General features: G+C 36.9%; 1 protein-coding gene across 17 annotated transcripts in view; it reads right to left on the reverse strand.

Moving 5' to 3' along the window:
* Window positions 1-22,134, reverse strand: part of CPLANE1 (ciliogenesis and planar polarity effector complex subunit 1) — a 107,120-nt gene that overhangs the window by 58,363 nt on the left and 26,623 nt on the right. For 12 of the 17 annotated variants that reach the window (XM_086361460.1, XM_086361468.1, XM_086361465.1 and 9 more), the window contains 14 exons: window positions 21,824-21,963; window positions 19,399-19,616; window positions 17,066-17,230; window positions 10,570-10,708; window positions 9,778-9,887; window positions 9,456-9,618; window positions 9,252-9,356; window positions 7,205-7,505; window positions 4,827-5,736; window positions 3,779-3,927; window positions 3,024-3,187; window positions 2,428-2,519; window positions 1,154-1,236; window positions 16-93 (listed from right to left, as the gene is read on the reverse strand). In XM_086361460.1, coding sequence (XP_086217586.1) covers window positions 16-93; window positions 1,154-1,236; window positions 2,428-2,519; window positions 3,024-3,187; window positions 3,779-3,927; window positions 4,827-5,736; window positions 7,205-7,505; window positions 9,252-9,356; window positions 9,456-9,618; window positions 9,778-9,887; window positions 10,570-10,708; window positions 17,066-17,230; window positions 19,399-19,616; window positions 21,824-21,963 — 2,817 coding nt within the window. The remainder of the gene's footprint in view (window positions 1-15; window positions 94-1,153; window positions 1,237-2,427; window positions 2,520-3,023; window positions 3,188-3,778; window positions 3,928-4,826; window positions 5,737-7,204; window positions 7,506-9,251; window positions 9,357-9,455; window positions 9,619-9,777; window positions 9,888-10,569; window positions 10,709-17,065; window positions 17,231-19,398; window positions 19,617-21,823; window positions 21,964-22,134) is intronic. The other 5 variants (XM_086361463.1, XM_086361469.1, XM_086361467.1 and 2 more) reach the window with 1 other exon arrangement.

A 22,134-nucleotide genomic window follows, 5' to 3' on the forward strand; every position in this document is an offset into this window, starting at 1 on the left:
TGCAAAAATGCTTACCTAGAAACTTCTGAATTTGTATCTACACAAAACGAATGAGGAATGATGTGTTCAAGATCTGTAGAGGCTTCGATCATACTGTAATTAAAGATTAATAATCAATTAGGAAGATACTCTTCACATTATCTAAGATACAGGTGATCTAAGGCTCAGCCATCTAAGAGTCTAAACATCCTCTAATCCTCTGTAATGCTTAGCTCATAATTACAATCTATTTACATTTGTCTCCATAGCAATAGTAAGAGATTCAAATAAAAGCAAAGAATTTGTCTGGATGGCTTTAATACATGACTTGAACATTATTAAATGTTTGGCAACAGAAATAATATAATCCAAAATGAGTGGAAATGAAGTTAGCTGGGACCTCAAACTTTACCTGGGAAGAAGCAGACACTTTGCTCAGAACACTACAGAGCCCATTATCACATCTGAAACTGCAATGACTAGTTTTTTATTAATAGAAACATTTATATTACTTGTAAAGACACAGGACATTAAACATATTCTTTTATTAATTATTCACAGACGGCCTGAACAAAATTTGTACATAAGAGAAAGAGAATTTAACTGAGTTGCCTTCCTTAGTCAAAATACTCCTAAAAATTCAAAACTTCAAAAATCCCAACAATTAAGAAATCATGCCCAAACTGCAACATATGAAAATTTGTCTTCAGCTATCCTTGAAGCAATAATAAGCTAGCAAGCAGAGTACGTGTCCACTGAAGCCCTGCAGACAGTGTGCAATGATCACACCACAATAGTGAAAGATCATACGCATATGTTATGGCTAATATGATTCTTTACTTTCACCCAATAAAAATGAAACTAGTAGGGACAGGGAGGGCCTTAATTAGCAGGTGAATAAACTCTGGGTATTTCTAGCTATATTTTAAGACTGATAGTGATAGGAGAACAAAAGGTATTTTAGACGTTATTATTTACCTCACTCTAACAAAATTGAGAAGTATAACATTTACTAAAAATCATCATTACCACTGCTATTAAACTGAAGTTACCATTTCACCAGGAACACAGTATCACCGTAAAACATATACTGTCAGTTATGAGGAAAAAGACTCCTCTTCATCACGTGCATCCCAGGTGAGCCCTGAAAGCCCCCCCGACTTGTCCCCCTTACCCCTTCTGTTCAGTCGATTCTTCCTCCATACACGTCTCCCGTGGTTCTTCCCTTGGACACTGAGCCTCTCCTGTGGAATGCTGCTAAAATTAATAGTACCCAAAAAAGAAAAGAGGGGAAACAGGTATTGTTGTCTGTGGTATCTTGGGTTTCACATTAGCCACTAGCCTGAACAAAAACAGTCTGAAAGCAAGTGAGAAAGCAAACACTGAAGTGTCCTCCCAGCCCGCTCTGACCAGATCTTCATCCTGTGATCCTCAAGCCCAGCACCTCAAGCTGCCGAGTGTATGAAACTGCAAAGACAAATGATGCCACTAGAAATCATTTACAATGTATTTATGACATATCTGTAAATTACACACACATTACTACCTAAGTACAACGGAACTTTGAACAACTCGGGTTTGCACTGCGTAGGTACACTGATGTGCAGATTTGTTTTTTCCAATAAATACATTACTACACAATCTGGGGGTTGGCTGAATCCACACCAGGCCCAGGAACCAATCCTCTGTGAACACTAAGGGACGGCTGGACGTGCGCTCTTGACTGCAGGGGGGGTCAAAGCCCCTAAATGCCATGTTGTTTAAGGGCCAACTGTACACTGTGAAAACAACTAGAAAATGAGGGAAAAAAAAAAAAAAACCACTAATCTCTCTTAAAGGAATTGTTTCAATAATTAGAAATGTCTTTGTCTTACCTGGAAATCTAGTGTATAGTGTTTTGAGAAAACAAATAATACATGAAAGTGCATGTATGTGCAAAAGCTGCACACTACTGATGAACTTATACATTTTGAATAAGGAACACTTGCAGCACTCTTGGCTAAATTAATTTACTACAGCAATTTATGAAATTAACACTTCATTGCCTGAAAGTATTAGATCTTACTAGTAACACAATTTCTGTGAAAGAAAAATGCTGCATGGCTATACTTTACGATTCACAGTATACTTTTAAGAGACAATAGCCTTGGTTGGGTATACTGAATAAAAACACTACAGTGTTACCATAGTATGATTTGAGTAACTTTATATTTACGAAGACTTCCCAGTGACTCAGTGGTAAAGAATCTGTCTGCCAACACAGGAGACACGAGTTCAATCCCTGGGTTGGGAAGATCCCCTGGAGAAGGAAATGGCAACCCATTCCGGTATTCTTGCCTGGGAAATTCCATGGATGGTTGAGCCTGGTGGGCTGCAGTCCACAGGGTCACAAAAGAGTCAGACACAACTGAGCAACTAAAAAACAACAATCCATATTTACACACTTACCTTTTCTAAGTGCTGTGGTAAGGTCTGCATCTGCATGTAAATGGCAATATTGGGACTTTCAACAGGTTCTTTGGCAAATATTTTGGCATCCTCTATGGGGAAACAAGAGGAAAGAAAACACAGACCTTTTGAAAGTTAATCAATTTACTTTTCAGAAGGTTCAGGAGTATTACAGGAAACATGATGGCAGAAACATTTCCTATCCTCCTTACAAAAATATTTTTTAACACCTAGAGACAAACCCTCTTCACCAAGTGAGTCCAGATACACCTTGAGAGGGCTTATATCAGTGTGTATAATTCCATATAAAGCTCTGAGAGTTGCTGTTTTAAAGAAGCCTGCCAAGGAAAGGTTCACAGGATTGGTTCACAGAAATGAAGAGACTCAAAATAATTAACACAGCAAGGCAAAAGACTCCAAACTCAGGTTACAAGTTAATATGCTTAACATTTCAAAAATATGAAATTCTCTTTAAACAATTGGATTTAGGCTATTTTATAAACATGCCAATTTAGATATAAGACTAAGTTATCTCTTAATCATTCACCCTATCAAATCAGTAAGGTCAAACAAAAAGATTAGCTAAATAAACTGACCTTCATGGTCTGATGGGTATACATCCATTTCCTCCTGTGTAAATGCTTCTACTTCTATAAGAGCCTCATCGATATCTACAAATTCTTTTTCAGTGTCATCAGTGACAGAAATAATCTCATCTTTGGTTCCTTTTATTTCAGGATTTTTTACATCTGTTGGCATTCTATTGACAAAAATGAAGCAGCTAAAATTGTAACTCATACTTGGGAACAAAGAGTTTGCTTTCAACAGATTCAGTTAATTGAAAAACAAACTAAGCTTTCATACTTATGAGGTCTTTGTTTTAACCACATATGGCACATAGCAGAATATCAATAAAAGGTTAAAATGAAGAATAAAAAATGAATTTAAAAAGGTTCAATGAATAACTGAATATCCCATTTTTATTTACTCAGATTAGAATAATTTCAGCTTATCTAAATTTCCCATTCCCATAAAGGAATCTTCCTGCTACCAAGCCTTCAGCTTTAGTATTCAAGGATATATTCCTCATAGTGCTACATATTAAATAAAAACACAGGAAGTCAATGAACATAATAAAGGAATCTCTTGGGATGAATTTGCTCCTGTCTCAGAAGATATATGCTAAACATGGAAAGAAACAAAATTTGTAACGTATTATTAAAATATTTCAGAAAGCACTCCTTGCTGCTTCTCTAGTTTAAAGAAATGCTTGTTTCCGTAACTTTCAAGGGTTCAAGTCTCCTTCAAGACCAAACATCATCAAACAAGGTACCTATAATCAGCAACTTACTTCCAGATACTTTGACAGGATTCACTTTGATCATTTATTTCCTCAGTCCCACCTTGAGCGGATACTGCAACAGAACAGCCAGCATCTGTTTTACAATCACTCTCTATACTGGGTCCATTCTGAGGCCCAGGGGAATTATTCTCTAGCACCTAAAACAAACCATTTATAGTACTTAATATTCATTACTGAATCCCTTACTTTTCATTATATTTTTAGATTATTAATACTTTCTACAGAACTTCTGAGTAAGTCTCTTACTCATTTATCGAGTATTCATTGCATTTCTCATACTCAGTTCTGATGCTAAAGCAATGGCTAACTCATTATTCCACCTAGAAAAACAAGCTTGACTACCTTGAGTATTCAAAAGAGATCAGCCTTACAAACTTGAAAGGTAAATCACCAATGTTTTCAGGTCATAGGACAACAGAAATAAAAATGTAAAGTTGCTTTCACTTTCTTTACTATTATAAAGACATTTAGTAATAATATAAATGTAATAACCACTTGTAATATCACTTAAAATTATCTCTCTTTTTATTCTGGCCATGCCATACAGCTTGCAGAATCTCAGTTCCCTGAACAGGGATGGAAGTGGGGCCATGCCATGGACAGTGCCAAATTCTAACCACTAGTCCACCACGAAACTCCTTCTTTTTCTTTTTTATAAACACACATGGAACCTCAAAATCTCACAGCCTCTCTGAAAATACTTTAACCTTAATAAATCATTTCTAAGAATTAAACTGCTACTGCTACTGCTGTCACTTCAGTCGTGTCCAACTCTGCGCGACCCCATAGACGGCAGCCCACCAGGCTCCTCCGTCCCTGGGATTCTCCAGGCAAGAATACTGGAGTGGGGTGCCATTGCCCTCTCCGAAGAATTAAAGGAACTACTTTTAAAAATTAGGTGGTAAAGATTATAATTAGCATTATCATCAATTCTGTTGCTTATTGATTCTTTATTAGGTAGGGAAGTACAAATATAGTTTCAATCTAAAATAAGAATTCTAATTTGTATCTAATCATAAGCAATTCAAGCATTTACCTTAACGATGGCATTTTTTGCCTCATATGTAGCAAAATAGGGTTGTTCCAAAAGCCAAAGTGACGTAAGAACGGCGGCTGTCGAGGTCTTTACACGAATGACAGGACTATACTCACAGGACGGCCCGGTGAGTCCAGAGTCGCAGAGCAGCCTTTTATCAGACCATCTTATCATCCATTCCAGAAGCCTTCTTGTACTGCCACATGTGTTATTTAGTGCTACAGGAAGATCTTCTTGCGGGTTAATATCACTGCACTGAATTGCTTTGAAAGCGCATCTTCTAGTTTCAGTGGATTGGGGAATGCACACACTATGGTTTGACAGTCTCTGTATTAAAGTTTTCTCTGCATTGTCATCTGGTATTCTATAAACTGACTTCTGTTTTAAACCGAACAACCCACTCTTCCCTTCATTTTTATTGACTTCATTCAGAGGGTTCTCGGAAAAATGCCTGATCCCTTGATTAGCTAGTACGGAAGCTGAAAGTGACTGGTTTTCTGATTTTTCACACTCATCTGACTCAGGAGCAACAACAAAGCAGGAGCCGGCTCTGAACACATTCTGGCTTTTGGTTCTGCTGTGACGTCGTTTTAATGTTGTATGTACATCAAAAAGTAAAGAATTAAGTTCACGTTCTCTAAGATGTCCAGAAAAACTAGTTAGAAATGGAATGCCAGCATCCTTGGAACCAAGTAGGTCTCTTTCAAGAACATAACTCAAGAAGAGTTCAAGGAATTTAATATATTCGTCATCGTCACGTTCAAATTCCCAAACACCTATTACAGGAAGTGCATTTTGTAATAACTTTTCACAATCTTCTTTTCTTTGAGGGTTTTCCTTTTGATTATATATTTTCTTTTTACCTTTGGGCTTACCAGTCAATGTTAATTCCATGTGATTTGGGGCACTTCTGTAGCAAAATTAAGTTTGAAAAGACAAATTAAAGATCATTTAATCACTAAAACTGATTGACAATAAAGACTCTCTCCACTGTTTAAGTCATACCTATCATTTTTTAATGCCTTGACTACCTGTCTTGTAAACGAGGGAGCTGGACTAAATGATCTCTAAACACTTGTTAGAACCGAACATTCAGAGTCCAAAAAATATAACAGTAATATCAAAAGAGAAATCTGATATTAAAAAAGACTAAAATGTGTTCAAGGAAATTTCACTATTAAAAAAAAGACTTTTTCTGGGCAAAAAAAAAAAAGGTCCTCTAACAGGTCAGAATTTAGGAATACAAAATCAGTAACAATCACAAGCCACCAATACACATCTTAGTCTACGGTTTCCAGTTTCTCTCTTGCATCTGTCCCTTTCAGCTTCCCTGTGTGATGAGCAAGGAGGACTGCCCTCAGGATTCTTTAGCACACAAAAGCCAGGTATTTTTTTTTAAACACTTTCTGCTGCTATGAAACCTGTTGGGCAGGCACCTAACCATAATTACTCTTAAATCTGTTTCTTTTCAACATAGTTCTTAGGGAGACCACAAATCCCTAGTTCCCTCAATAAAAGAAATAAAGGTTCCAGTTAGGCACCTGGGCTGAACCCACTGTATCTCTTCTTATTAAGACTGCATAGCAAGCAGCCTCCGAGGTGTTCCTGTGCTAACATTGCAGCTGTCTGCTGGAGCAAGCACACCATTCGTGTTACTTCTAGCTACCGTCTAAGCAGATGTTTGAAGTAGACACCATTTCACCTAAACAAGATAAGATTGATTATATAGCTCTTAAGTCATGAGAAGGATAAATTGCATTGTAGATACTGGAATTATAAAGGAAAAAAATCTGTTTAAATCAAAGTAAAAGAGGTTAAAATGATAAGCAAGAATTTCTTGACAATTTATAGACAAGCTTCAAAGATGAATGTGTTTAAAAAAAAAAAAAAGGATGTACAAATTCTTGCCATGAAAACCCTAAGAACAATGGAGTGGGTTGCCATTTTCTTCTCCAGGGGATCTTCCCAACCCAGGAATCAAACCCAAGACTCCTGCATTGCAGGCAGATCCTTTACTGACTGAGCCACCAGGGAAGCCCCTAAAAACAATACAGCTAACCAAATAACTCTAAACTATTTAGGTCTAAGATTACTAAAAGAACAAAAAGTCCTCCAGTAAACTCTAGAATTTCATCTACTCATTTTATACCTTCAGATGGCAAAATTGTTTAGTATCTCAGTAATACTTTAAGTGGATTTTCAAATGTAAGGTCTCATTTTACACTTCTGACATTCCTCTGAGTATGGCACTTATCATTCATTGTTAATAATACAGTCAGTGAGGTTGCTGGGAGTAGAAGTCAGGTCAGCAGTTGCATGAAAATACTTTTTTCTCCCAAAGGAAGTGAATGCTTTCTACTTAAAGATCTCAATTGTACCTTTGACAGAAATGTGTCCTGCTTTTTTCTTCAGCTGACAAAGCTTCTGAGAGGGTATCGGCCGTATCTGCATCACTGTGGGCCAGAGAACTGCCCAGTTCTGTGAGTGTGCTCCGGCTCAGACTCGTTCCCAAGGAAAACCTGTCAGAACCTGCAACCTCAGCTGGCTTTTCTTCTTCAACTGGCTCCCATATATTCATTTCAAAAGAACCTATATTTCTCTGCACACGTTTTAGAGCCTTCACCCTCACTTTATGGATAGAATGCATGATAACAGACATCATCTCCTCTGTTTGGGAACCTAGAAAGAAAAGAACAAAAGGCCTTAAAGTTCATTAAAATAATTCAACTCAAGACATAAGGGGATCCAACTCTGGTCCCCTGCTGGGAACATGAAATCTAACTGAGGGCTTAGTTTCACAGTCTTATAGATCATGCCTCCTTCAATATTTGTTAGAAAGTTATGATCCATAATTTTAAGGTAGAACTTCAGAAGCTAGAAAAAGTCCATTAAAGAAGAATAAATGGGACTCCACAAAAAAGTATGCCCTGGAAAATGAAAATGTTAGAAGTAATTTATTTCAAACATCAGATAATTATAAAAAGAATCAGTAACATTTTTCTCATTCCTGCACAGTAGCAAACAAGAGAAAATAAGTACATTTTTATCCAAAGAACAAAAACACCTATTTGACTTCAGGTAACAAGAACAGGTCTATGGAATTGCAACAGTCAGATGCGACTTAGCCTTAGCGACTAAACCATAAACCATACAACAAGAAACCACAGGAAAGGGAGTTTTTCAAGACTGCCGACAGAAAACTTTTAAGTATCATTAATACATAAACAGGACATTTTAGAGATTTCAAAAATGTCTTAAAAATATAAATCACAAATAGAGTTTAAGTACAATAATGCAATGCCCAAGCATAGGATGTTACTAGACTTAAATGACTATAGTTCTACAGAGAGCAATTTGAATTCTTTAAAAATGTCCACATATTATGAATTTACAGAAATAGCTCATTTATTGTACTTCACAGATACTGTAATTTGTAAAAAATTGTAGGTAAAGGTTTGGGGAGATCCTTCATCAAGCAAGTCTACTGGCAGAATTTTTCCAACAGCATTTACTCACTTCATGTCTCTGTGTCACATTTTGCTAGTTCTCACAGTATTTCAAACTTTTTCATTATGATGATATTTGTTATGGTGATCTGTGATCAGTGATCTTTAACACTACTACTGCAAAAAGATTATGATTCACAATTATGATTATGACTCAGATAATGGTTAGCATGTTTTAGTAATAAGGTGCTTTTTAATTAAAGTTTTACATTAGTATTGTCTTTTTCTAGGGCACACTTAATAGACTACAGTACACTGTCAACATAACTTTTATACACACTAGGACCAAAAATATAAATGTGACTTGCTTTACTGCACTATTCACTTTATTCAGGTGGTCTGGAACCAAAGGTGTAATATCCCCAAGGTGTGCCTGTGCTTAATGCCATTGAACTGCACATTTAAAAACATTAAATTTGATATTGTTTATACTTTTCTACAATAAAAATTTTTCCAAAGGTCATCTTGAATGCAAATAACTGTAAATTAGAAGCATAAATAACTGTTAAAAGGAAAAAACTAGTTTTCAATAAAATATCTGCATTTTATATATATATATACACACAAAACATTATATACTCATTTTATATATTTTATCTTGCTTAATCCTCTTTGAATATACATTCATAACACAGGTATTAATATACTCATTTTACAAATAAGGAAAAGAGGCTCAGAGATGCTGGGCAACTTGCCTATGGTCACACAGCTACTGACAGGCATGACATGAACTTAGTTTTGCATGATTCTAAAACAACAGAATTGGTGATAGTGTAATGAGGAAGTACTTTTGCCTTCTCATACTCTTCATCTCAAAAGAGAAATGCATAAAAACATAAGCATGAAAAAATAAATGCTTTCAAAACAAAATGAAAATCTTCAGCAATTTATCAGATGCCTAAGAAATGACAAAAATTACCTTTCACAACACAGTGTCTGAGTCTCTGCTGAAGAGAGTGATATTTTTCTCTTAAAGAAACTCTTATGTCCTCAGGATTGGGAAATGCCTTCACAAAAATTTCTGCTACCTTCAGAAAAATTTTAAAATGAGTTTTATAAGCAACATCATTCTTAATTAAAACAAAATTAAAATTCTTTAAAGTTTCTGATTTAATTTTTTCACCTACCTTTCTGATTGGTGGCAGTTCTGCAATGAGGCTCAAAATCAGATCCTGAATAAGCTCTTCAATATTAGAAAACCGAGAGAAGGGCAACATTCTGTAAGCCCATTCCACCGCACTGAGACAGTGCTCAACCAGACAGGGGTCAAACTTCGCTTCAAGGTCCTATATGGATATTGAAAGGATCATTTGCTTTTCGCTTTACACAGACTATAATGATTCAATGATTTAATGGAATGTAGTAACAAACAGTAAAATATTCTATCAAGCAATAATTTCCCAAGTAATATTTATGCATTTTTCTTACTCTTGTGCAGTTAATACCTTTTTTTCCTCCACATTTTCTCTTGCCTTCTGATATTGCCTGCAACTACAGGATAACTTATCACGGACATGCAGCATCCAACACAAAGCACAAAGCTCTCTGAAGGAACCTAAATCAAGAATGGAAATACGAGAGGAGGGTGTATGAGTATATACATTACAAAACTTCACCTCTGCTGGCTTGTTCCAAAATAAATGTTTTTATATTGTTGATTATAAAAGAAACATGCTCACCCTCAATCCTTTGTATAAAAGTTGTGGAGATCCTACAGAATTTTTACACATATTATTACGGAATGTTTCATACATGTCAGTTACATGAAAATATTAAAAACACTATACAGTATAAAAACTACTCTATTTACTAGTAGTTTACTTGCTTTAAACTTATAGTATGTTGTGGATATTTTTCAAAGTCAATACATATAGCTCTACTTCATATTGTATTGTTTTTATTTGAAAAATCATTTATTGATAGGCGTTTAAGTTTAAAATTTTTCAATACTAGAAATATAATTTCCAATACAAAACAATTTTTTATCAAAAGTAATACAAGTACACAAAAATATACAAAATTATACTATCTATACAGTTTTGCAACTATCCCTCTTCCCCCCGCCACCCCAAATAATGTATCTTGGATATATTTCCATGGTGGCAACATACACACACATTCTTTTCCTTATCAGTATAGTATTCCATTACATGGAAACATCCCAAAATCAAATGCAAAATATATCATTATTAATATTTAGGCCAAATTTCCAAGCAAGAAGTTCATTCTGGACAAACCTATTGCTTTAATGGACGCTTCATCAAGCTTCCGGTCTCCAGCTGCTCCAGGTCGAAAGAATGCTACACCTCCTTTACAGTAATTAAGTAACGACTCAGGGAAAGGACTCAATGAAGGAAGGGACCCTTTCATGCGAATCTGTAAAGACAGACAGAATATGTTAATTACCAGTTATAGCAGTCAGTTTCTAAGGAAATTATATAACAAACAAGACATGAAAGATAAACCATAAAGAATGGAAAACACCGCATTGCTCCTATACTACGTAAGAAAGTAACACGGAAGCCACTCACACTTACACAACTTAGTGGGCAAACTCAACAGATTCACTGGCCAAATCTTAAAAGAAAGTTCTAACCAAATTAACCTCTCTCGTCATTCAGTTTTTACCTAAGAAGTTTTGTATGAAAAGAACTTAATGCTATTTATCCTGGCTTTCCCCAAAGAAATAATAAAGAAAATAAATTTAAGTATCTATGTGCAGAAAAAAAGTATATTTTCATATGGCAACTCCTGATAAAATAATAACTCTAGAAAGGATCAGTAGATGCCAAATTAGGTAAAATGCTGATGGACAATGCATGGAACATGAGCCAGACTCACCGATTCATCTCACTGTCCTGAGAAGTGAAAGAAAAAAGACACAGGTGCCACACGATACGCTGCAACAGGGGAGCACACAGCACCACTACTGAAGGACTGAACTCTAAGATGTGCACCTGAGTCTAATCAAAACTGGCTACCTTGATGAGGAGAGATTAATTACTGGCTTGTAAGAAATAAAAGGAAACAGGAACACGTTAAATGATGCTAAATGAAAAGATAACAGACAAATCCAAAGTATGGTTCAGAAATAATCCCCGAGTCTAACAAATCTGGGGAAAAAAAAAAAAGCCAAAGGAAACTGACAGAATAAAACAAAAAGGATCTGAGACACACAAACCTGGGAAGAAAAGAGTTAGCAGCAGGCTTGTAATCTATTTTCTCCCTCTACTGTTCACTTGCAGAAAGACGTGATCTAGTCAAGTCCCCTTGTAAGCATGCTAAGCATGTCTTCTTGTTAAACAAATTAATGGTATTTACCAGAGGCAGAGAGTCTGTCTAGGCTGGTTATTAGAAATAAATTTAGAATATACAGATTTATGGATTATGACCCCATGAAAAAGACAAGCTATATAATTAAAAAGATATAAAAAGGAGATGTTAAATAACTGAAATAGCTCCGTTCTGTGTCATGGTGTTAAACAAAGGCCAGGACACATTCTTCTGCAGTGAGAAAAGACTTGGAACAGCATATACAATTCCATCTTTCCAGGTAGGTCAGTAGTAAAGAAACTGCCTAACAACACAGGAGATGCAAGAGATGCAGGTTTGAGCCCTGGGTTGGGGAGATCTCCCAGAGTAGGAAATGGCAACCCATTCCAGTATTCTTGCCTGGAAAATTCCATGGGTTGGGGGGGGCTGGTGGGCTGCAGTCCATGAGATCACAGTCAGACACAACCGAGTACAGCACAGCACAGCAGCAACAGTGTGTGCAATTCCAGATTTCTCTACGTTTCATCTGTACCTTCTGGCTACCTATATCCTTGAAATTATGGGTAAACTTTGATCCATGGATGAAAAACATGTGTCTATACCAAAACTTACACATAAACGTTCATAGCAGCATTATCATAATAGCCAAAGTGGAAGCAATCCAAGTATCCATCAATGGATGAACCGATAAAACAAAATGTTATATATCCATACAATGGAATGTTACTCAGCCACAAAAAAGAATAAAGTACTAATTGACACTACAATATTGATGAATCTTAAAACCATTAAGTTACGTGAAAGAAGCCAGTCACAAAAGGACATGTATTGTATGATTTTATATATATAAAATATCACAATAGGCCAATTCATAGAGACAACAGATTAACGGTTGCTGGGGGGGAAGAAAAGGAAGCGGGAAATTCGTACTAATGTGTTTCTTTTTTGAGGTGATGAAAATATTCTGGAATTAAACAGTGGTGATGGTTGCACAACTCTGTGAATATACTAAAAACCAAGGGAGTGTACATGTTTAAAAGGTTAACTTTATGGAATACAAACTGCATATCAATTTTAAATTGGTAAAATCAGCTAAAATAAAGACTTTGGACTATATTAGTTTTCTATTATGGCCCTAACAAATTATCAGAAATTTTGTGGCTGAAACCAACACCAATTTACTATCTCACCGTTTTGGTGGATCAGAAGTCTACGAAAAGCTCCGCGGGTTCTCTGCTGAGTCTCACAAGGCCAAAGTAACAGCAGGACTGCCTCCCTTCTCAGAGGTTATGTTATGCTTGTTCCATCGCTAAGTCATGTCTGGCTCTTTGCAACCCCATGGACTGCAGCACACCAGGCTTCCCTGTCCTCCACTATATCCCAGGGTTTGCTCAAACTCATGTCCACTGAGTGAGTGATACCATCCAAACACTGCATCCTCTGTCACCCTCCTCTCTTCCTGCCCTCAACCTTTCCCAGCATCAGGGTCTTTTCCAATGATCTGGCTCTTCACGTCAGGTGGCCAATGTACTGGAGCTTCAACTTCAGCATCAGTCCTTCCAATGAATATTCAGAGTTGATTTCCTTTAGGATTGACTGGTTTGATCTCCTTGCTGTCCAAGGGACTCTCAAGAGTCTTCTCTGGCACCACAATTCGAAAGCATCAATTTTTCAGCACTCAGCCTTCTTTTTGGTCCGACTCTCATATCCATACATGACATTAGTATGGGAAAAACTCTGGGAAAAACTTTGACTGTATGGAGCATTGTTGGCAAAGAGATGTCTCTGCTTTTCAATACTCTAAGTTTATCACAGCTTTCCTTCCAAAGAGCAAGCATCTTTTAATTTCATGGCTACAGTCACCGTTCACAGTGCTTTAGGAGCCCCCCAAAATAAAATCTGTGACTGTTTTCACTTCTTCCCCTTCTATTTGCCATGAAATGCTAGGACTGGATACCATGATCTTAGTTTTTTGAATGTTGAGTTTTAAGCCAGCTACTTCACTCTCCTCTTTTACCTTCATTGAGGCTCTTTGCTTTCTATATTAGAGTGGTATCATCTCATACCACTGATATTTCTCCTGGAAATCTTTATTCTAGCTTGTGATTCATCCAGCCTGGCATTTTGCATGATGTACTCTGCATGTAAGTTAAATAAGCAGGAAGACAATATACAGCCTTGACGTACTCCTTTCCCAATTTTAAACCAGTCCGTTGTTCTATGTCTGGTTCTGTTGCTTCTTGATCTGTATACAGGTTTTTCAGGAGACAGGCAGGGTGGTCTGGTATTCCCATCTCTAAGTTTTCCACAGTTTACTGTGACCCACATAGTCAAAGGCTTTTGCGTAGCCAACAAGGCAGAACTAAATATTTTTCTCGAATTCCCTTGCCTTTTGTATGATCCAATGAATGCTGGCAATTTGATCTCTGGTTCCTCTGCCTTTTCTAATTCCAGCTTGAACATGTGGAAGTTCAGTTCACATACTATTGAAGCCTAGCTTGGAGGATTTTGAGCATTACTTTGCTAGCATGTGAGATGAGTGCAATTGTACAATAGTTTGAACATTCTTCAGTATTGCCCTTCTTTGGGAATGGAATGAAAACTGACCTTCTCCTGAAGCCACTGCTGAGTTTTCCAAATTTGGTGATATATTGAGTGTGGCACTTTAACAGCATCCTCTTTTAGGATTTGAAATAACTCAGTTGGAATTCCATTACCTCCACTAGCTTTGTTCATAATAATGCTTCCTAAGGCCCACTTGACTTCACACATTCACTGGCTCTAAGTGAATGACCACACCATCGTGGTTATCAGTTCATTAAGACCTTTATTGTACAGTTCTTCTGTGTATTCTTGCGACCTTTTCTTAATCTCTTCTGCTTCTGTTAGGTCCTTGTCACTTCTGTCCTTCACTGTGCCCACCCTTGCAAGAAATGTTCCCTTGGTATCTCCAATCGTCTTGAAGAGATCTCTAGTCAGATGTTCTAAGTGAAAGTGAAAGTGAAGTCGCTCAGTCCTGTCTGACTCTTTGCAACCCCATGGACTATAGCCTACCAGGCTCTGAGGAGCCTCTCAGTCCATGGAATTTTCCAGGCAAGAGTACGGGAGTGGGTTGCCATTTCCTTCTCCAGGGGATCTTCCCAACCCAGGGATCGAACCCAGGTCTCCTGTACTGCAGGCAGACACTTTACCATCTGAGCCAACTTTATTTCTAGGCTCTTTTAGGTTGTTTGCAGAATTCTGTTCTATGTGGTTACAGGACTCAGGTCCCCCATTTCCCTGCTGGCTACAGGCAGGGAGACTATGAGAAGTTTCCAAAAGCTGAGTTTATTCCTTGGATATTGGCCCTCTTCAAAGCCAGCAAGGCTGAAATGAGTCCTCGTCACTCTTCTAATCTTCCCTTGTGTGGCTTTTCTCCCATCTTCCTTTTCCACCTTTCACTGACTGACTCTCTTTTTTGCTTCTAAGAGGTTATCTGATTACACTGGGTCCATCAAAATAAACCAGGATAATGTCTCTATTTTAAAATCAGCTTATTAATACCATCTGAAAAATCCCTCAAGCCAAATTAAATCAGTATCTAGATTTATGTTTGAATAGCCAGAAGACAGGAATCTTGCAGCTATCTTTAGAATTCTGCCTACTATTTGTACTATGCTTTAACCTTATACAGTTAGCTGATTACTTGTAAAGATCTTCACAAGGAAGAATATCTTCAGCAGAGTGGCTAATTTTAAGAGAATCTATAGTCTTTATCTGCTAGTTAAGTTCATTAAAACTAGGTTAAGTGAGATTATTCTCAGAAGTTTGTAAGACCAAACATAACATAACTTAGAACTTTAAACAGTTTTCTACAGTAAGCAACTTAAGTTTGCTATAAAAAATAAAGTTTCCTATAACAAACACTCAGGCTCAACAGATCTTAAAACTATCAAAAACAATCTTTCATTAAACGCTTTGCCTTTCTTAGTAAATATACTTAAAAACTGAACTTTCACAAATATTTCTCTCTAAAAACAGGATAATTTTAAAAAACTTGATAAACTTCTCAGGGTCTCTTAGGGTTTCTACTAGAAAAGAAGCCATAAACTCTTGGTACATTTAGTAATTTAACCAACAGCAAAATTTAAGGTATTTGGGGCTAATAATATTTATTTCTACATTTTACAGAGACAGATGACTGGCCTACAAAAGAACTGGATCTGGATAAGGAACACAGAAGTAGACGTCCCATCTGGCTGCACATCAGATAAGAAGGCAGCTACATCTCAGCTGAACTCAGTGTAGAAGAAGACAATAGCCCCCAAATCAAAGTGAACTGCACACCTCAGAAGACAGGAAGGGAGAGACTGACTGGTGGAGCCTACTGCAAAGAAACACTTAGCCGAGAACTAACTTTCCATAGTTTGACCCCACAGAGGCCCCCAGAGAACAGAGAGAACATCTCGGGAAGAAGTGGGATAATCCCTGAACTGAATTTAAATCTTTAATGATGGTGGGGGAGAAAAGTAATTGGAAAAAAAAAAAAGTAACTGAAATTTCCTGGCACTAACCGACTAGATTATACTTCCTATCGTCAGACAGGGAGGAGCTAACATAGAGCTCCAGTTCAGAGTCCTTATCTTTCAGCAGAAACTTGGTCTGTCCAGATTTCATACGGTAAGCAAGTCTGAAATTTATGGATTTATGGGGCAGGACTCCTTGGAAAAATATCACAATTATAAATACTAATAAGTATTAGTATATTTAAATTGTTCATGCCAAGTCGCTTCAGTTGTGTCTGACTCTGTGTGACCCTGTAGACTGTAGCCTGCCAAGCTCCTCTTGGGATTCTCCACAGACGAATATTAGAGGGGGTTGCCATGCCCTCCTCCAGGGGGATCTTCCCAACACAGGGATCAAACCTGAGTCTCTAAAGTCTCCTGCACTAGCAGGCGGGTTCTTTACCACAAGCGTCACCTGGGAAGCCCTTTAAATTGTTTACCACAGTGTTACCAAGTCTAAGCTTGTACTGCTTGCCTCACAACAGGCCAAAAATTGACAGATGAGTTGTTGCGGCAAGGAACGACGACTTTATTTAGAAAGCCAGCAAACCGAGAAGACGGTGGGCTTGTGCCTCAAAGAACCATCTTGCCTGAGTTAGAATCCAGGCTCCTTTTGTACTAAAAGGAAAGGGAATAAAATCAAACACTTACTGTTCCCATCAGCCTCTGGAGAGCATGTGTTAATTTCTCCCTTCCTGTGGTTATTCACAGGTAGGCCTGGTCAGGATGTTTCCCATGAACTAAACAAAGGTATTTTAGCTTAATGCTCATGACCAGGGAAGCAAGGTTACCAGAGATAGGCCATTATGTATAATTTAAGCTATAGGCAACAGCCCTATAGTGATTAACTCATAACAGAATACAGAAGGTTCTTTCTTATTGCAATAGCACACAAGTGACTAAGACATTTCCACACCTTTTGCATGACTTTTCTTGCCCATCTCAACTGCAAGATGTACCACTGTGCTACAGGAAAAGAACACCGAGCTGCCCGGAAAAGCAAGAGAATACGCTGAAGGATTCCAGACACCTTTTGGCGATTATCTTTTTCAGCTTTTAAAAGAAGATCATCACCATCTTCCTAAAAAAAAAAAAAGAAAAAAGAAAAAAAATCAGTAGCCAGGAAAACAGAAACTTAAAATGTTACAGTAAAAATAAAGATAGTGCTTCTCAAACTAGACTATTCCTGGAGATTCACAAAGAAAGTTTTGAGGCATGGCCTCAGAGATTAACTATAGCTATTTCCAGGGTCAAGGAAACACCCGTCTCACCTCAGTGTAAAGGGATAAATCAATTCTAATCCCAAGCCTTCAGTTATAATAGTTAAAGCCCACCATCCCTGACTTTACTGGGGGAACATTACAGAGATCTTTCCTTTCAAAAAGAATGCCTCTTCCCTTCCTCTGCCTAGAAAAATCCAATTATATTTCAGTGTCACCTCTTCTGTGAAACTCTTCCATTCTGTGGTATTATGGCAATTTGCTCAGATTTTCATTGTAGCTTTTACTGATTTATTCTTGCTAATTTATGTATGTGTTTCCCACACTGTTGAGACTGGTCAAGAGCAAAGGCCTTGTCATCTACTGCACAAAATCCAACATGTGGTGGGATCCAATAAATGTTTCTTGATTCAACACATGATTACAGATTAATTTTCCAGAAATGAGATAATGCAAATATTATGAACATTTGCTTCCCTAACATTTTTCTACCACTGCCATTTCTTAAAAATACTCAGTTATTTTGGCGGGGGCAGGGGGGGAATCTGCCCCTTTTTTACACAGCTAAATGATTCAGGGAGAGCTGTTCCTATGTCCCCAGCTGCCAGGGAAGGCCCTAATCAATTGCCAAGCAACACTGTGCATTTAGCCCTAGCCAAGGTGTGTGATTCCAGGACTGGCCAGTGACCTTGATGGGTCTCGCAAGAGTAACTCTCAGTACTCCTGTTTGGATGCTGGGAGAGAAATACATTTACTGCTTTTCTCTCTCCCCTTCCCACTCCCTTTGGGCATGGACAAGGTATCCTGAGAAGCTGCTGGTAGTCATCCGGCTCCCACAAAGGGAGCCAGCCTTAAACTGAAGCTGACAGAAAACAAACTAGGGAGAAAGAGCCCAAGTCTTTGGAAACATAACTGGGCTTCTCAATTATGCCAGTCAATACTTACCAAGTTTTCTGTTACTTTCAATCCCAGGGGTTCTAATTGGTACAGAGTGACATTTAAGAGAAATCCTACCATTCTGGCTTATTTTAATAAAAAATAATAAAACGAAGTACTACTAAGGATTGCTAGTACTCAAACAAGTATCAGCACAGCATATCCAGAAATATATTAAATGTTATTTCTAATCCCTAAACCAATATACTAAAGACTCAGACATGAGAGGAAAGAGGAATTACTGAGAAATACCATGGATTACTTATTCCTTCCATGTGCAATATATCACATGTGAAATATCAACAAATAAAATATTTTAACGTATTGAAACATAACTCGAAACATAACAAATAAGAATACAATAACTGAAAAAAAAAGACAGAAGACAGATTTAATAGATAAAGATAGAAGCTGTCAATTCTGAAACAGTAAGAAACAATACCAGAATTGATTTAAACTGTTAATCAAATATTAAAACAATTCAAATGTAAACAGTTCACATTAACACTGCAAACCTTAAAACCAGCTAATTGTAATGTTACTATTTTCAAAAAGAGCAGAGGAAAAGGTCCTGAGAGGAATACAGTAATTGCGATTTATAAGACAGAACTATCAATTGAAAAGTACAGAAGAAAACAATGATCTTTCCAATCAAAGAAAATCAAACTAAGTCTTTCAAAAGAGGCAAAGACAATGAGATGAATGATTTCTAAATTCTGACACTCATTATTTTTCTATGGTAAACAAATGTTTATTTTTAAACTAATACCTGGATACCGAGAAATATCTATTAATTTTGTTTTATTATCAAAATAATTTTAACATTTACAGAATGTTTACTATGTGTCAGGATGTCTCGTGTGGTACTCACAACAACACTATTAGAGGTACTATCACTGTCTTCATTTTACAGATAAGGAAACTTAAACATCAGTTGCGTGCAACGCCCAAGAAAACTATTCAGTTAATAAACAGCAAAGCTGGAATCCAGAAGTGGGCTTCAGAGCTTGCATTTTTAACTTGATGATTATTATCAGGTTGATTATTTTAAAAAGTGGACAAAATAAATGTTAAATTAAAAGGTTAAGCTTACTTCACTAACAACAGCTGGCTGAGGACAATATAATGGAGGAGCTGGAAGATACAAGCCGACGGGCACTAAGCCCCACAGTCTCTTAGTGAAGTCCTTGGCAGAGTTTATCAGAAGCTGAAAAGTCCCTGAGAGAATATCTGCGTCAGCCATAACTGCTGCTTTCAGTATTTCCTGCACAGAAGCAAACAGCAGATCCGCATCTTCTTCTTCAATGGGATCTGCCAAACACAGAATTAGGTAAAGCAGTTACAATTTATATTATACTTTTCCTTCTATTTTGTAGTTTAAAGCTTCATATCTGAAAAAGTTGACTGCCAAAAATAAACATATTGGTCAAAATGCAAAACACTCAAACTTCTGGACAGAAATTTAAGATTTTGTTACTTTTAAGATTATAAAAGTAGTAGAGCAGAAAGACTTTCCGAAATTATACAAGATACTGTAACACAACTACATAATAAAAACGTGCTTGGAATATAATCATGACTCAAAAAATAATAATAAAAGGAAAACATTAATGGGAAAAATAGAATGTAAGAAACACAAAAAAAGAATATAAAGCATTATGTGGAGGCAGTGAGACAGTAATTTTCGTTTCCTTAATAGTCAATCACAGTACTTTTATATAAAAGGACTTGTGAAGCTAAAGAAGCAAAAAAACAAAAATATATGAAATAGCCATACAGTAGGCTTCAGTTTTATAAATATCTGTAAAAATGGAGAAATGTTCTGGAACAAAATGCTAACAGATGCAGGTGGCAGAACTGTAGACTTACGGACTTTTACATTAGGAATTCTCTTAAAGCACACTTTAGGGAATAGACTACGAAAACACTCGTGTACTGACTTTTCATCCCTGCCTGATATTCATGTTTTCTATATCCAATTTAGGTGAAAAATAAAATGTTATAGCTACAGTTGAAATTCCTTAGGTACCAATCCTATTTCACTTCCTATTTCCACAGGTCATCACCATCCAGAATTTAGTGTGGCTCTATTGGAACTCCTACTAAATATATGTTGCGTCTTCTTGTTCAATACAAAGTTTAACCTCTCTTTCATATTTTCCAAATGTTTTCTTTTTATCTATATATGGATATATTTTATCTTTCTATATATTTTGTGTATGTATATAGACTTCAAATCTATTTTCTAGTTTACTAACCATCTGCTGAGCTTTTTGTTTTTAAATCAATTTGTAAAGGTATAATTTACATACACTAAAATTATCCTTTTATGTACACAGTTGACCCTGGTGGTCCAGTGGCTAGGACTCCTCGCTCCCAGTGCAAAGGGCCTGGGTTCAATCCCTGGTCAGGGGACTAGATCTCACAGGCCTCAACTCAGAGTTTGCATGCCAAAACTAAGATAGAAGATCTTGCATGCTGCAACTAAGGATGGGAGCAGTCAAATAAATAAATAAATATTTTTTAAAAATACACAATTCAATGAGTTTTGGCAAATCGTACAGGCTATGAGAACGTTTGTATCACTCCAAAGAGCTCTCTCATACCTCTTTGTTGTCAATTCCGCCCTTGCTGCTGCTGCTGCTGAGTCACTTCAGTCGTGTCCGACTCTGTATGACCCCAGAGATGGCAGCCCACCAGGCTCCTCCGTCCCTGGGGTTCTCTAGGCAAGAACACTGGAGTGGGTTGCCATTTCCTTCTCCAATGCGTGAAAGTGAAGCCGCTCAGTCGTGTCCGACTCTTAGCCACCCCATGGACTGCAGCCCACCAGGCTCCTCCGTCCATGGGATTTTCCAGGTAAGAGTACTGGAGTGGGGTGCCATTGCCTTCTCCTCAATTCCCCCCTTACTTCTAGGTAAACATTGATCTGTTTCCTGTCCCTGTAGTGTTGCTTTTTATGAAATGTTATATAAATGGAATCATATAGTGGGTAATTTTATTTATAAGTTCTTTCATTCAGCATAATGGTTCTGTGATTCATCCATGTGGTTGCATGTTATCAGCAGTTTCCTCCTCTTTATTATTTATTATTACACATTACAGATAAATTACAATTTGTTTATGTATCCATAAGTTAGTAAGCATTTGGGTTGTTTCAAGTTTTTTTGGCTGTTATGAAAAAGCTATGCACATTCACATACAGGTTTTTCAGTGAACCTAGATTTTTATTTTTCTTTGGTAAATACCTAAGAAAATCTTTAAAATGTTAAATCTGAGCCTTTAAATGCATATTTTTATATTTTATCTAGAAACACATTGTATCTATGTATTTATTGTGGGAAAATTTTCAGATCATCAAAAAGACATTGCCAGAACTAGAAGTTCAGACTGGGAATTTTTTAGTCTTATTTTTTTTTCCCCCAAATATTCACAAATGTGTGCGTACTTAAAAGCTTTTTAAAATACCATAAGCTTTGTATTAAGCTGATACACAGGTTGACCATACATAGGTAACTCACCTGTAAACTGTTTGCATTTTGAGTTCATTTCATTTTTTGCTTCCAAAGAGGCTGGCTGACCTAGGAAACACTGTAGTTTTTCCTGAAAAATCTGTGCTGGAGTCATATTTAATGGTAGATTCAGACTCTTTTCCTTGGATCTGAAATCACACCAAATTAGGGGGAAATAATTACAATTTTTTAAAAAAGGAAACATATACACATCAAGAACTAAACATGAAATTTTTAAGAACCAGAGAAGTCCATGTTATTCATCTTGTGTTTAGAAAAGAAGTAATTGAGGAAATGCTGTATTGAGGAGAGTACTGAGG

This window comes from Bos grunniens, chromosome 20 (assembly GCF_055505025.1).
Source record: "Bos grunniens cultivar Pamir isolate PY7600 chromosome 20, Bosgru_T2T1.0, whole genome shotgun sequence".
In the NCBI taxonomy this organism is placed as follows: domain Eukaryota; kingdom Metazoa; phylum Chordata; class Mammalia; order Artiodactyla; family Bovidae; genus Bos; species Bos grunniens.